We start from the raw sequence: 15,459 nt of genomic DNA, 5'->3' as shown, positions 1-15,459 counted from the left end.
TGTCCATATCTGGGTTTAAAATACTGTGTTGTGATTGGTGAAAAACACATACAGGAACCCAGTCTTTTGTTCGGATACTCAGGCAGGGAGAATTCAACTCTTAAAACATCCTGAAGCAGAAAGTTGATGCAGAAATTGCAGCTTTAGTTAAGAAAAGACTGATGAGTTGCTGTTTAGCATGCATCACACTGTATTTGCTTATTATTGGCTGAGAGGTGAACTTAAAAAAATGGATCCAATGTTAAAGTCATTCCTGATTAAACTGTTTAAATCTGATTTTTAGGGGTTGTTTAAAAAGCTGTAAAGATAAAAATAATAATAACAATAATAAATCAAATACACAACATGTGTTTTCCTCTGCATGTTTTCTGAATTTCATAATCTTCTGGGGACCGTGAAGCTGTGGGGGGCCTAATGTGGCCCCCGGGCTGCTAGTTGATGATCACTGCTGTAGATATGAAGTCGCTTTAGAGGCAGGTATTTAGTCAGACACGGTGGTACAAATACATATTCATTTATTTCACATACATTTTTTTTTTACTTTTACTTTGAAGTTTTCACAATCTAAATGATTCAACAACAAAATGAGGAACTACCACAACAAAGTCCAAATTTCCTACTGGGGAAAAAATATGCAAATGTCACTGTAATAAAATTGACACATGTAATTTGCCAACCAGCAAAGGTACAGTTAAAGTAATAAAAAAAGGACAAAAATAGGACAAAAAGATGGTTCATGTAGGTACTTGATCAATACTGGACCATCTTTATGATGATTCAGGTGTTATTTTAGATCCTGAACAGTGTTTGAGGACTGATTTTTGTATGCTCAACATGTTTTCATAAATAAAATCTTTTTTCTTTTATTTTCATCAATAAATAATATATATTTATTAATATCTAGGAGTCAATTTGGGGGAGCAGGGACAGATAATCAACCATAGAAGCCCTTCCTGGATCCATGAAAATGTTGAGAGTCTGAGAAATGTTCTTGCTGAACATATGGGGTGTATCAATTTTGGCTAATGCATCCCATGAATATTGCTATGAATAGTTTTTGAATGAATATGTACATACATGTACATAATGAAGCATTAGGTACACATATGCAAAGTACTGAACAAAGGAAAAAATGGACTGTTTCATTGATCTTTTTTCTTGGAATAAGCATGGCGCAAGACTAAACAAAGTAGGTTAATAGCTTAGATACAAATTTGTACTGTACATGGTTCAGCTGAGTCTGTAGATCCAACCCCAACTGAAATGTTCTTTTAGGGCATATAAATTTCAAAAAGCTGATAAATGACACCTATTCCCATCAGGTCCCAGTGGTGGCAAATTTTACTCCTTATCCACTTTGAAGAAGTTGCCCGCTGGCAATTATGTAAGAGAATGTCCCACCATGATTTCTGGTATTTGAAACACAGTATTCAAGCACTTGATCCACTCCCAGTGATTTTAGGTACTGCTCTTCTTATTATGATGCCCTGAAACTTCCCCTTCACTTCACTACTGCTCTCCCCAAAACAATGGAAAGTTCAGTAGTCCTATGTTCAAAAAATACATTGTACTTTGGGCATTTTCACAATCCAGAATTTTGGATTTAAAAATAAGTCACATCATTTTCATGTTAAAACGTCGGGGACCAGCTTGTCCCTCTGCCGAGTCAACATTAGTGCCATTAGACTTTGACCGAGGCACATATTCAACATCTATGTTGTTTTTATGTTTCCCCTTTCCTCTGCTCCAAACGAAAAGGAGCAGGAAACAAAACAAGACCACTCCCAGGAAGGTGAAACAACCCATAGCCGTCGACACTAAAATAGTCTTGAGGTCTAAACCGAGGGTCACACTGGTTGTTCCATTGGCAGTGGTATTACTGGGATCTGTGTAGTACTGGGTCCTGTTGGCATACAGCGATCCCAGACTTTTCACCGCCAATGACGTCATCAGGGTGTCATTCCCAGCAGTGTTGGAGGCAAGACAAAGGTACACCCCGCTATCTTGTACCTCTGCGGACTTGATCTCCAGTGTGCCGTTGTTGTGGACAGTAACACGGCCATGGCTCCTACTTGTCAGGACTCGTCGTCGTGGTGACAACCAGGACACAATGGGCCTCGGTGTCCCCTCAGCACTGCAACGCAACAACGCTTGGTGGCCCTCATCCACAGTGATGGTTTGGGTTTTATTCTCACGTATTTTTGGCTTTGTGCACGTGACATAATAAGACAGGAGGGCCTCTTTGAATTCCTTGAAAGGTCTGCCACGTATACCCTCAGGTGTGTTGCATTCCGGCTGTGAATCCCCAAAGATAGAATGCCTTTTCTGTAAGATCCACATGAGACGACAGTCACACACAAGGGGGTTGTTGTCAATCAGAAGAACCTCCAGTGCTTCAGGGGACTGAAACACACCTTTCTCAAGAGTATCCAGTCGGTTATGAGAGACATTTAGGACTCTGAGTCCCCGAAGGCCCTGGAAGGCATACGGTTCAATAGCAGTGAGTTGGGCTCCAATCAGATGGAGCTCTTGTAGCCGGACTAGTTCCATTAACATACCTCCTTCAATATGCTTGATGCGATTGTAGGATAGGTTGAGGTGTGTCAGGTAGGGCAGATGCTTGAGAGCTTGGTAAGGGAAGGACGACAAGTTAGTGTGGGTTATGGACAAGGTGGTCAGGTTGAGGCCATGCAGAGTATTGGCTGGCACATGGTCAAGGGAAGGCCAATTATCGATCTCTAAGTGCCGCAGCCGGAACAGCTTTTTGAACGAGTAGGGATGCAATGTGCTGATGCTGAGGTATCGTAGATGGAGGCTGACCAGGTTGTGCAAGTGGGAAAGGGCCTCAGTGGGTACAACTGTAAGGTTGCACCTCTCCAAAGTAAGTATCTCCAGGCTTAATAGTCCACTGAATGCACGGTGAGAAAGATAAACCAGATCATTGTCTCCCACCTCCAAAAACTTGAGATTGTGCAGGTCCTGAAACATGTAATCCAGGAGGATGACAATCTTGTTGTCACTTATATCCAGCCGAGTAAGATTTGTCAAGCCTGTGAAGACGCCCAGAGGAATGAGCTTGATGCGATTGCTCTTCAGACTGAGCGAGTGCATGTTGTACAAAGCATTGAAAGCTCCAGGCTCAACATAACTGATTATATTTCCACTGAGGTCAAGTTCCTCAAGCCCGGGAAAGTTAATAAAGTCATCAGGGTTGATCATTGTCAGCTTGTTCTTACTCAGGTCAAGGATCCTGGTTTCTGTTGGGATACCATCCGGGATGCTTGGCATGCGCTTGCGATGACAGACGACTGCCTTGGTTTGCGCCGAACACTCGCATCGGGAGGGACATCCCAGGGTAGAACCCACGAAGATGGCCACGAGAGCCAGTCCCAGGAATGGCTGCCAGCATGAGACGACCGTGTGCAGCATGACTTTGCTCATACAGTCGACCATTCTGTCACGGTTCTGAAAGACAGAGAAAGAGAAAATTACTCACTTACTTGTCTCAGATCAGCAACAACTGAATACAGTACAAAACCAAACAAACTAGAAGCATAATAATCTGCCTCAATTATAAGCATTGACAACAGATTAGGCAGATCTTTGTTAACACTTATGTGCCTCACCATCCAGCCCACTGCTGTCTACCAAGTCATTAGAATAGGCAAGTTTCACTCCTTATCTCCCACCTATTTTATTTATGACTGATTTTAGTAACTCTCACATTTTCTATCGACTGAAAAAATCAGTGGTCTTTGTTTTTCTGTCTCCAAAGTAAAAAAAAAATCAAGCTCCAAAAGTGCTGGTTAAAATGGTCACTGTTGAGAATTTTGCATCTAATTTGATTTCCTGCACATTAACTTTGGAATATAAATAAATAAATAGCTGCTTTTGTAGTCAATTGAATCACTTGCCTTTCTGCTTTTTCATTTTTAAAAAACAGGTTAGAATGACCTTGACCATGAAAAACAACAAGCAGGCTAGAACGGCAGAATGAAAAAAAAAAAAATCACCATGAAAAATAAACCTGCTCTGCAATAAGTGCAATTCATAAAGTGGCAAATGGATCAAGGGTATCGAGAAGATTTTGTTTTTAATTTCTTTCCAACAGTGCTGGGAAGTTTTAAATCAATATTCTGTAAATTATGTCATCTTCATTCACTTAAACAATATACCACAGTTATAAATCTACTGCATCAACTACGGACTGAATGACAGGTTGCAGAGATTTCTGAGCATTTCTGCCTCATTTCATATGTCATGGGCTTGGCTTCTTCTAAATTTAGAAAAGATCCTCAGGCTTTCTTCAAATTAACATATTATAATGCAAAAGTAGTATGGTGTCATTGCATACCAGTGTTAAACAGAACTGTATATTATGACACGTGTACTTTGCGAGATTAGTGTCTATGCATGCTTTACAGAGAAATGCATATTTCACACGCAGGTGTTCAATGCACTCTGGGAAGTGATGTCAAGTGGCTACATTTTTCTTCTCCCACATCTTTCCAAAATTACTCATCTTGATCTACATTACAGGAACTTCTTCTTTATTGTCCTCTTAACTAAAACTGCACTCAGGTTCAAACTAAAAGACTTTAGGGATGACACTCCAAAGGAAAAGATGTGGGAAGAAGAACAAAACACATTTGATCTCACTACACAGAGTGCTATGAAAAATAATAGCATCCTACTAATTCATTTTTATACTTTCTCAAAAGGGGTTCTTTTTACAACTGTTGGAAAAACTGTTTATTTTGCTTTTAAATTGTGCCACATTTGTAAGGAACATGCATTTGTGAGATGAGCAGCAGAGCTGAGTATGTGGGTCGCACCCATGAAAAAATGAAAAGTCTTCTTTGCCAATGCCAAACAGCTTATTCTGCTATTGACTCTTGTTTGGTGGATTGGATGATTGAAGAAACAAGAAATAATGGCAGTTCAACTATTTATTCATTTAACAAACAGGAGCCTCAGTGGTGTGTGGAAGAACCATACACAGCCACTTTGACTCTGGACTCATCGCTGAACATAACGGTCCTCAGATTCCAGTGCACATGTTGCAGACATTGGTGCAAACAGGCCTGACAGTGAAGAGCAACATGGCAGGCCTCCTGATGCCTGATTGTCTCCAACCAATTACTTAGTGCGTAAATGAGCATACGTTTCTAGAAGGGCAACAATTTTTGTATTATAAATTATTATTATTATTATTATTTTTTTGTGATTTTTATTTTCATGAACTGTAAGCCATAATTGTCAACACTTAAACCAAAAAGGTCTTGAAATATTTCACTTTGTAGAAAATATTTTTTGACTATATGGAAGTTTCGCTTCTTGCATTTATTCACATGAAAAATAAAACATTTTTCATGATATTCTAATTTTTGGAGATGCAACTGTATACTATAGTTCATTTGTTAATCAAACAATTGCTGACATTGTTTATTCTTACTTTTGTCTAGCTTTATTTTTACCTGCCCTTGTTTGCCATAGAGGTTTGTTATCGTTGGTAGGCACCATATGGCTGCCTCTCCATTGCTCTGGAAACACTTTCAAAGTGAAATTGTACTTAGTCAAAATCTAAGAAATATCGCTTTTAGTTTGTGAAAAACTGTAATGAAAATCCAGTTACAGAGACCACATCAACTTCATCATCGTATGATTGAACTCACTATACACACAACTGAGGACACAACAACACAGAGACCACATCAACTTCATCATCGTATGATTGAACTCACTATACACACAACTGAGGACACAACAACACAGAGACCACATCAACTTCATCACCGTATGATTAAATGGCTTACTAAGAGGGTGTCTAATCAGCATAATGAGTGGATATCTTTGTAACTGTGTGTAATCAGAGGAAGACCGAGTGTTTGATATGACCCTCTCACCTGGATACTTCTCTGTGCATCGACTGTCATACAAGTGCATTACCACCTGATGACGTGTCTCATGCTGCTAAGAATAAGAAACATGGCCAGGGGTAATGATTATTTGTAGGTTTTTTGTGCATTTCAAAAGTAAAGGTACAATATTGTGCATTCTGTGACCTGTGGTATTCAAATCATGATGGAATTAAGATGAAACAAGCTGCTTTTACCTCCTCTTTGAGCCTTGAAGGAGGAACTTAGAGGAGTGAGGTAGCGGGGCATGATTTTCAGATATTCTGATTGTCATTCATTGATAAAAATCTCAGTGTTAAACTGACTTCTTAAAATTGCAGTATTATTTATCAATGCCTGGTTGTAATGTGGTACTGTTTGAATGAATGAATGAATGCATGAATGAATGATTTTATTTACGTGTGTTCATTACATGACCCATCCCACATGGAGTAAACATTCTGGAATCTGGCCAGCATCAAAGAGTACAGTACAATATCAACAAATGAGTTTGGTCCATCTCCACTGTTCAAACACTCTGGGAAATAATGTTAAACAAATGTACAGACAAAAGCCCATAAACACGTGGCACAGTTTCAAACATGGCAAAATAAATCAACCTTATCACTTCTAAGAGGAGTACACCGATACATTTCATAATAAATAGTCTGATAAATTTAACTGTTGCAACTCTTCTTCTCCTTTCCCACACTTTAAAGAGATTCTCAGACAAAGCAAACATGTTATCAACATGCTTTATCATTAAAGATGTGGTGCTGAATGCAGGGTGTTGGGACTCCTCAGGGGGGCCATAAGCCTTCCAAAACATAAAGAATTTTTCAAAATTATTTCAAATAGTATATTTTACCAATTTTTATTATAACAATAGAAATATGTACACAGTTAGTTAAATGTAAAATAAAGTAAGAACATGTTTATTTGGTGAGATTTATGCTGAATTCAAGTAATGTTTAAAGAGTCCTTAAGATCTAAGTCTGTAAAACTATTCTTGAATGTCCATGGCTGTGCTCAACTATGCTTCAACCATCTTCAGGTACAGTGGGGGTTCTTGGTCTCTTGCCCCTTTATTTTGAGGGTTGTGAGCAGAAAAGTTTGAGAACCCTGCGTTTAAGAATCAAATCAAGACCATGATCCTTAACTTTTCTAAACAAGATCCAACCTCAGAACAAGGCCTTTTTTGAAATACAAGGCATCATCATCATTATTATTATAATTTTTCATATTACCTGTAATTATATACATTATTAAAAAAATACAGTTTCTCCCTTTAAAATTCTGATACTGCTAAACCCCCACTTAAATTATATTCTCACAGCTTTGCCACTCACTTATCTTTAAATAAATCCCTATTCCCCATCCCAGCAAACGATGATGCACACATGCTTGTGTGTGCATCATTGTGCATGTTTGTAGCCTTATTTAAAACAATTTTGATACGAATAGCTCATTTTTTATTGGCACAAACTGTACAAATGGAACATTTTTTTTAAACTTGTACATTTAACTATAAGAAGGTTACGACTTATTCATAATAAGGCACATGGCTGATCTGACTGATGTCCACTTGCATTATTATCTGCCATGGTAAGTGAACCAGAGCATGTACAATGCTTTTCTAGTCGTCTGACTACTCAAAGCACTTTTTCACTGCTTGTCACGTCTACTCATTCACAGTCTTTCACTCCATTCACTCCACATTCACACACTGATGGCAGGATCCCATTCATACACATTCAAACATAGTTATACACCACCAACGAAGTAACAAATTGGGTGTTAAGTGTCTTGCCCAAGGACACATCGACATGTGACTAGGAGCTGGGGATCGAACCCACGGCCTTCCAATTTCAGGACAACCAACCTACCGATCCACAGTCTCGAGGCCTGCCTGACCAAACGTTAGTCTCAGACAACATTTCTAATATGGTAGACACCAAGGTCAAAGGTCTGCTTATGTGATGTGAATGTGATTATGTCTTTACACATGTAAATGGAGGGGGGACAACTGAAGCATTACAGACCTAAGAGCTGAACTTTGCACTGTCATGTAAATGATCAACTATATTATTATTTTTTACTCACGATTGTAAAAAAATAGACTGTTTCTTAAATTAAATTACATGAATCCAACGGTAAATCTCTAAGTGTGTTAACAGCTATTTCTATTATGTGTTAGCATAAAGCTAACAAACTATTATGTTGATTCTGGTCAATCTTTGAGAGATTGAATTAAATTTTAATGTAGATGATTGCAAGCAACTTTCAAATGTTTTTTATATAACATTCCTCGTATTTATCAAATAAATTTGGATAACCGGCCAGTGGAGACGATATGACAACAAGTAATGAAGTTTAATAGAGAAAGTAATCTTTACCATGAAATGGGGAAGATTAATTTGAGCCAAAGTTTTCCATTTATGTTTCAAAATAACACTGGAAACCAAAATCTCTCAATAATACATGGCAATTATGATGAGAAATCCTGTATTTTAGTCAGATTAAGCCTGCAAGAGTTTGGGAAGTCTTGCAGAACTCTCTCCAAGAGCACAATGAAACAAAAACAGTGACACTATGGTAGCTTTAGGTAATTCATGTTTACTTCCCGCCTTTTTCCCCGATATTTCCATTTTATCTTTCTGTGGCATTCAGTCTTGTGACAGCTGAATTCCTGCCGTGCACTATGAGATAAGACTGAACTGTGAAGGTGCAGCTATAATGTGGCCCATGACCCACATTAGTGCAGGGTTGGATCCTGAGAGGCGGAGGATAACAGCTAATGGTGTCTGACTCAGCATAAATCAGTGAACTGCTATTTCGCAGGGGTGAGGTTGTTCGCACAAAGCCATCATCCTGAACCGTATGTACACAAGAGGCCTGATGTGAATCCTGAACTTACACAACGCTGCAGACAATTAAATTACAATTTACTCATCCAGTCAGACAAATATATGACAAACATAACTGCCTTTACTCATTTCTAATACGCAAACAGATTTCTCTTCCCGTCACAAACTCATTTCCATATGAATCGCTCCAAACACGCAGGGCTCCTCCATCCCATGATGCCGCTGTTTATTTCACAGCCCTGGGGCTAACTAGTAAGAGGATGAGTAGGGGTGACGTGTGTCAATAGCAGAGTGGAAAGAAAAAAAAAAAAAAAAAAAAAAACAGCCCTCAATGCACTGCTCTTCTGACTCCACAAACATGTCTTCCTCAATTATCTGAATGCTCTCTATGTCAAAGAAAGGGCTCATATTACTTTAATTAGGACCTTGATCTCATACATATTCACGCTCTATGTAATTACAGTCTTGAAGACTAATGCGACTTTGTTTAGCTGTGACCTCTGCACTCACTGTGACTCTATGTCGTGATGACTGAGTACAACAAGACGATTATCAGATAAAATCAAGAGGTGAAAGTGGAGCCACTGTAAACAGGAGATCGTAATCTCACTACAGGCAGGTGACCGATACATTACCAGGGTCATTGCTGTATTTATGTCTCAGTATCTTTCCTTCACACTGCTTCACTTTGATTCTCTTCATTTTGCCCTTTTTTTAGCTTCTTGTACTGTATGTTCACCTCTTCTCACTGATATATACTTTTTTTTGTCATATAAAAAGTATTATTCCCTTGGATGTTTACCATTTTATTGATTTCTTAAATCAATCATGATCAATATAATATGGCTTTTTACCAGAAAAAAACAGATTTCTATAAAGTAATGTACCACAAAAACATGTAAGGTAAAAGAAGTCATTGCATAAATGTTCATCCCCTTCAAAGTGACCGACCTAATTTAACAGATCAACAGTTGGCGCTAATAGTTTACTTTTACTGAAATGGAAATCACCTGAGTGCAGTGAATGTGTCTCAAGTGACTGTAGTAAAAAGACACCTGTGTCTGGAAGTCCAGTGACTGGTTAATCAGTACTCTAGGCTACCATTACATCATGAAGACAAAAGAACATGCCAAAAAACTTAGAGAGAAGGTGGGAAGGAATATGGCACATGTGTAACTTGCCTAGATCAGGCTGTCCTCACAAACTGAGTGACTGTGCGAAAATAATATTAGTGAGAGAGGCCATCAAAACAGCGATGACTACTCTGAAGGAGTTACAGGTTTCAGCAGCTGAGATAGGAGAGACTCTGCATACAACTGTTGCCCGGGTTCTTCACCAGTCGAAGCTTTATGGGAGAGTGGCAAAGAGAAAGACACTGTTGAGGAAAACTCACATTGAATCTGGACTGGAGTTCGCCAGAAGGCAAGTGGGAGACTCCATGGTCAAGTGGAAGAAAGTTCTTTGCTTTGATGAGCACCAAAATGGTGCTTTTTGGCCACCAGAAAAGACGGTATGTTTGGCAGACACCAACCACACCACATCACCACAAACACACCATCTCGACTGTGCGGCACGGTGGTGGTAGCATCATGCCGTGGGGATGCCTCTCGACAGCTGGCCATGGAAGGCTTGTAAAGGTAGAGGGTAAAAAAAAAAATGTAGCAAGATATAGTAAAGTCCTGGGGGACAATCTTAATTAGTCAGCAAGAGAACTAAGGCTTGGAAGCAAGATTTATTTTCCAGCAAAACAATGACCATGAGCATACAGGGAAACCAACACAAAAATTGTTTAAAGACGTTAGCGTGTCCAATCTTATTTTACATGGTGGAGAAGGCTCTGTTAAAAACATGCTCCCTGAGTTAGTCATGCTGCATGCTTTGACCTCTAGGAATGACTAGAAACCCCACATTATGACGCAGTGTGCTTAATACAGTAACATTAGTTCAAAGCAATTAATCCATATTAGCACAAATCTGAATGAGGATGCAACACGTTTTATGCTATAAAGGGGGAGGCTTGGGTGGAGGAGGTTAAAGTTTGCCAGTAGCAGCAGCAGCATGGTGCATCAGCATTGATGCAAGCAGAAATTAGTGAGAAGTATGTCATATTAAAATACATCACTGTGTTGAGAGAAAGAGCTGTGATTGGCTGCGAGAGCTGAGAGGTGATAATTGGAATCAGCTGACCGTCAGCTGATCGTGGCTGGGTGTATGACTTCCATGTCCGGCATGAACTAACGCTGAGCTTCACCAGCTGAAGGCCTATATTCAATGACAGATAAAGTGAAAATATAAAAATAAATTGTTGATATTTGCATGAACCAAACTTTGCACTGAAACTAGATAAAAGCATGAATAGTCAGAGTGATAATTGTGTCTGCTAGTCAATGATTTTTAATTGTAGTTTTGACATTCTGAGTCAATGTTGTGACAATGCAGTGCATAAATAAACTGCTAAAACTGCAGTCAGGATGTGAAAGTTGTTCAATCTATTTGAAGAGGTTAATTTCAAAAGGAAACAGATCATTTGCTATTCATGATTCTCTTTTATGGGAAAAATAATCAAGATCCTGTGGGATCCTTTTGCTTGGCAATAGAAAACATGAATTCCTCAAGAGGGAATGACATCAGTGCAGATGAATGTATACTTTTGTATACACTGGGGTGAGATGACGTATATTACCGTATATTACACGAGTCGAAATTGCAAGACTTAGTAGATTTTCAAACTTTTTTTTTTAAATATATATAAAACTGTGCTGTTGTGTAAAAACAGCCATGGCTGTGTCTGAAACCACACACTCATCCCTACTCCCTAACCACTGTATAGTGAGCAGCATATAGTGGACTATAGTGGACTCAACTGCAAAACAAAAATGATTTTGGACACTACTCCAGCCACGGGAAATTATGTCATCGCCGTCTCACAGTTAAAAGGTTTAGCCACAACAGCTGAGGATCGAAATTAACGGTAGAAATTCCCTGAAAAATGATACTAAACGTAACGTATTTTAACAAAAAATAAAATACCTATCAATAGATAAAACAATGTGTCTTTAGTAGTAAAATAGCATACATTTTTGCGTGTATTATCACTTACTTTTGCATAAAGATGACGGTCTCATGTCTTGTAATCCTCATAGGGGGAAAAGTTACTCCGTTTTGAATCCTTAACATTTTCTTACAGATTAAATACTTTGGTTAAAACCAACAAACAAAAAAAAAAGGCTTTAAAAAGTTTTGTTATGTGTTCCTGTGCTCCTGTTTTTCATCCGTCATGTTTGAGAGCAGAAACTGTCATCATTCCCCCACCATAGAGGTCTGCTGCTGAACGCCCCATCATAGACGTCTATTTGAGGTCTGCAGCTAGATGCCTCTCGAATACAAGCATAGTCTGACTTACAGTGGCCAAGATCTCCACAGAAACACGTCAGCTTATTTAGTTTTAATTGGAGCAAATTGAATCAGGCAATCACGGGTCAGTTTTCTCATCAACGTCTCTCCCCCTGATGGGAGGAGTGGACACCCACTATGCATGTTTGATTTCAAATTATTTAACAACTAATTAGCCCAACAGCTCCACTATGGAGTGGATTTAATTATGCAAAACGATAAATTAAACCCCTCAATAGTGGTCCTCTGTGTGCAGGAGGCTTCCCTCTTTGACAGCAACAAGATCTCGGCAGTGGAGGATTTACTTTGACATAATATGATCTGACTCAAACATATAGAGTGCATCTTGAAAAATAAATTTGTGCACTGTAGATACTTATGAAAAAATGGTGTGTTTTGAATCTATTTGAATGCAGCTTTAGAGGCATGAAACCTGTTCATGCGTTATAAGATTATATAAGCCGTCAGTTTGAGTGAAAACATGAAAATCAAAGTTGGCATAATGCGGTTTTCACGCACTAGCAATGACACTGTTTGTCACTGGCCGACTTTGTAACCTCTGCATTCTGTTTACACTTAGTTTCTTAAGCTGTAATCCTGGCAAACTATTGGTTGTAAACATTTTGCTTCGGCTTTCATCTGAGGGGTAAGTTTGCACACCCTGAATGCTCACAAGGCACTTCTTATTTTGCCCAAGTAGTTTGAGGATTTAGATAACAACTTGGCCTCTGTGCAATCAACCAATAAAAAGCCACTTGTGCAATTGGCCTGCCTCTATCTCCCCTGGAAAGGTTTTCAGACTGTGTTTGATGTGGCCCCCAGGCGCTGATCATTGCACATAATGTGATTCCTCTTCACACAGAAAAAGCCTCCCTGCGTTTATGGTGGATGGTAAGAGACAGTTGCTTGCTTTACCCGGCAATTATCAACACCCCTTAAAAAGCATAATCAAAGCGTCAAGTTTTTGATATTTTGACTCAGAAGATGGCTCTGCTGGAGGAAGAGACACTTTGAAAAGATGGAGAGAAGGAGCAAAAATTAACTCTCAGAGCTCAAGCAAAAAGCCACAGAGACATGGGGACTGTGTGAGGAATAAAGGCATAATGAAAGCAGCATTATATGTAATCATGCAGGAAGAGAGAGTGCTTTACCGGGTGCAGCAGCCAGCTCTCTTTTACATTAGCATCTGACATGGCTGCCCTTGCATCAATACCAAATTATTGAAATCTTACTGAATATAAGGATAATGAATAAGGGGATTATTTCAGAAAGCAGGGTTCAAAAATAAACCTGAAAATATATTTCTCCTCAACATATGAAGTAAGAGGTACAACCATTCAACACTTTGACAAATGCACAGCTTGATAGTGTTCGCACTATATAAATTACTGTTATTCCCACTGGGCAATTCAAGCTCCTGCGGTTAAAAGATGGTTAATTCTTCCTCTGGAAACAGCAGAGGTAATGCATAAGGACAGTGTTTGATGTCTTAATTTCCACGATAACTAGAAAATAGCACTACATCCTCACAAGGGTCATTGCAAGGCAAAGTTATTAAATCATCATTTTATTTTAATGAGGCTTATATCTTATAATGATGTTACCCTGAAGGAAAGATGTTATTAACTTACAGGTTAGTACGCAGTCAGAGTGTGCAATTAACCCCTTTTTTTTCAAGAGAGCATCAGCGAGTAATCAAATGGGATCATAATAAGAGGAAAGAGACTCTGATGCTCTTTGCCTTATCCATTATTGAAAGGTTCTTTGTAAAGGGCAGCCAGGCTTTAAGGTGAGCCTGCCAACATGCAAAATGACACTGCACTCCTTTAATAAACCACTGTCAATCTGACTTTTCATGCAACAGAATGCCTCCACAGGATCCGGATTAACAAACTCCCCCTGCATGCATGTTTCCAAAAACAAATAATAAACATGTGAATGCGGGGGGGGGGGGGGGGGGGTTGTAAATTTGCGTTTCATACAACTACCCAATAAGCAAAATATTCCAGGAGAAGCATCCCCCTGGATCGTCCATATAATCAGAAAAACATAAGAAAAACAGCAGCAAACATTGATTATCCCTCACACACAGATGGCACTAATGCTAATTGTCTCATTTTTACAACAGATTTCACAAATTGGATTCAGTGTTGCAAATGATATAATTCATGAACACACACTGTGCATGAGAAACATGATCAGTCATATGGCCGAGGGGCTTGGGACCTAGAGCCCTTAACAGTGAGGATCAGCCCAGGGGCAATAAAAGGCTTCCATGCACAAACTGCCCTTCTGCTTGGCTTGCAGAGCGAAGTCAAAAGCTCAATTAATCCGTGTTAATTAGAGATAAACTTGCTAGATTGAGTCAGTTGCTCTTTTAGGTGTCTGATAACCCTTTGGTTTGGAAAAAAGTCAAAACAGCTGCATCAAACAGACGGGTCTCGATTCCTCCCACAAGAAAACACTCCCGGAGAAAACAATTAATCTTCTTTTTAACAGAGCTGGAAAAAAATCTAACTTAAAACATGATAAGACAGTTAAATAAAAGGTCAAAAGGAACTTAAAATAAAATTAAATAGGTCCTTATAAAAAGTACAACACTGAAAGTATGACTTTAGTTATATCAGTACATTTATAGAGCAGGAAAAGAGAGTGTCATTTCATTAGAGAGTGATGTGTATTAAGACTTTTATTGCATTGTATTTAATTGAGCTGAAATGACACCCACTCCCTCCTCCATCTGATGTATACACTATAAGCACTAATGTACCTTTAGATTGATACTGAGGTGATGCAATTATACTTTATGCTACAACATTAGCAGGTCAGAATGATCTCCAGAGAGAAATCTGTTTTCTTTCTCCATGACTCAACAAGAAGGACAGATTCTTGATCTCACAGAGACACACGGATAGTCTGGATGTTAATGGCCTTAAGGAGGCAACACATTTTCACCCCTTTTTTTTGTCAGATGTGGCACATTAGAATGCTTATTTCCTTTGTTAAAGAGAATCTTTTCTTTTGTTTTTTGCCTTTCTTTCCTTCTTTCTGTTTTTTATTTGTGTTTTCTTAGACATAACTGCAAATTTCATTGGTATATGAGTGATTCAAGGATAAATCTCATTTATTTTATATTTCTCAAAACTGAAAACTGAAAATGCAGGCCATTAGATGTGTTTACGACTAAAGAAAAACTGAAAAAGCAGTTCAACAAAAGACTGTAAAGCCTTTAAAGTCAGTTTCCATTATCTTTTAGAATCAAGCTAACAAATTCACGTATTCATACATATTGAGCCCTGTGT

At 38.7% G+C, this 15,459-nt stretch overlaps 1 protein-coding gene across 1 annotated transcript in view; it reads right to left on the bottom strand.

The window, feature by feature from the left end:
- Positions 1–818: 818 nt before the first annotated feature.
- lingo2 (leucine rich repeat and Ig domain containing 2) overlaps positions 819–15,459 on the bottom strand; it is a 158,509-nt gene continuing 143,868 nt past the window's right edge. The window contains exon 2 of the mRNA XM_041797875.1: positions 819–3,465. Coding sequence (XP_041653809.1) covers positions 1,615–3,453 — 1,839 coding nt within the window. The 5' untranslated portion in view covers positions 3,454–3,465 and the 3' untranslated portion in view covers positions 819–1,614. The remainder of the gene's footprint in view (positions 3,466–15,459) is intronic.

Source organism: Cheilinus undulatus, linkage group 10 (genome assembly GCF_018320785.1).
Source record: "Cheilinus undulatus linkage group 10, ASM1832078v1, whole genome shotgun sequence".
Taxonomy (NCBI): domain Eukaryota; kingdom Metazoa; phylum Chordata; class Actinopteri; order Labriformes; family Labridae; genus Cheilinus; species Cheilinus undulatus.
This window is presented reverse-complemented; position numbering and strand designations above follow the sequence as displayed.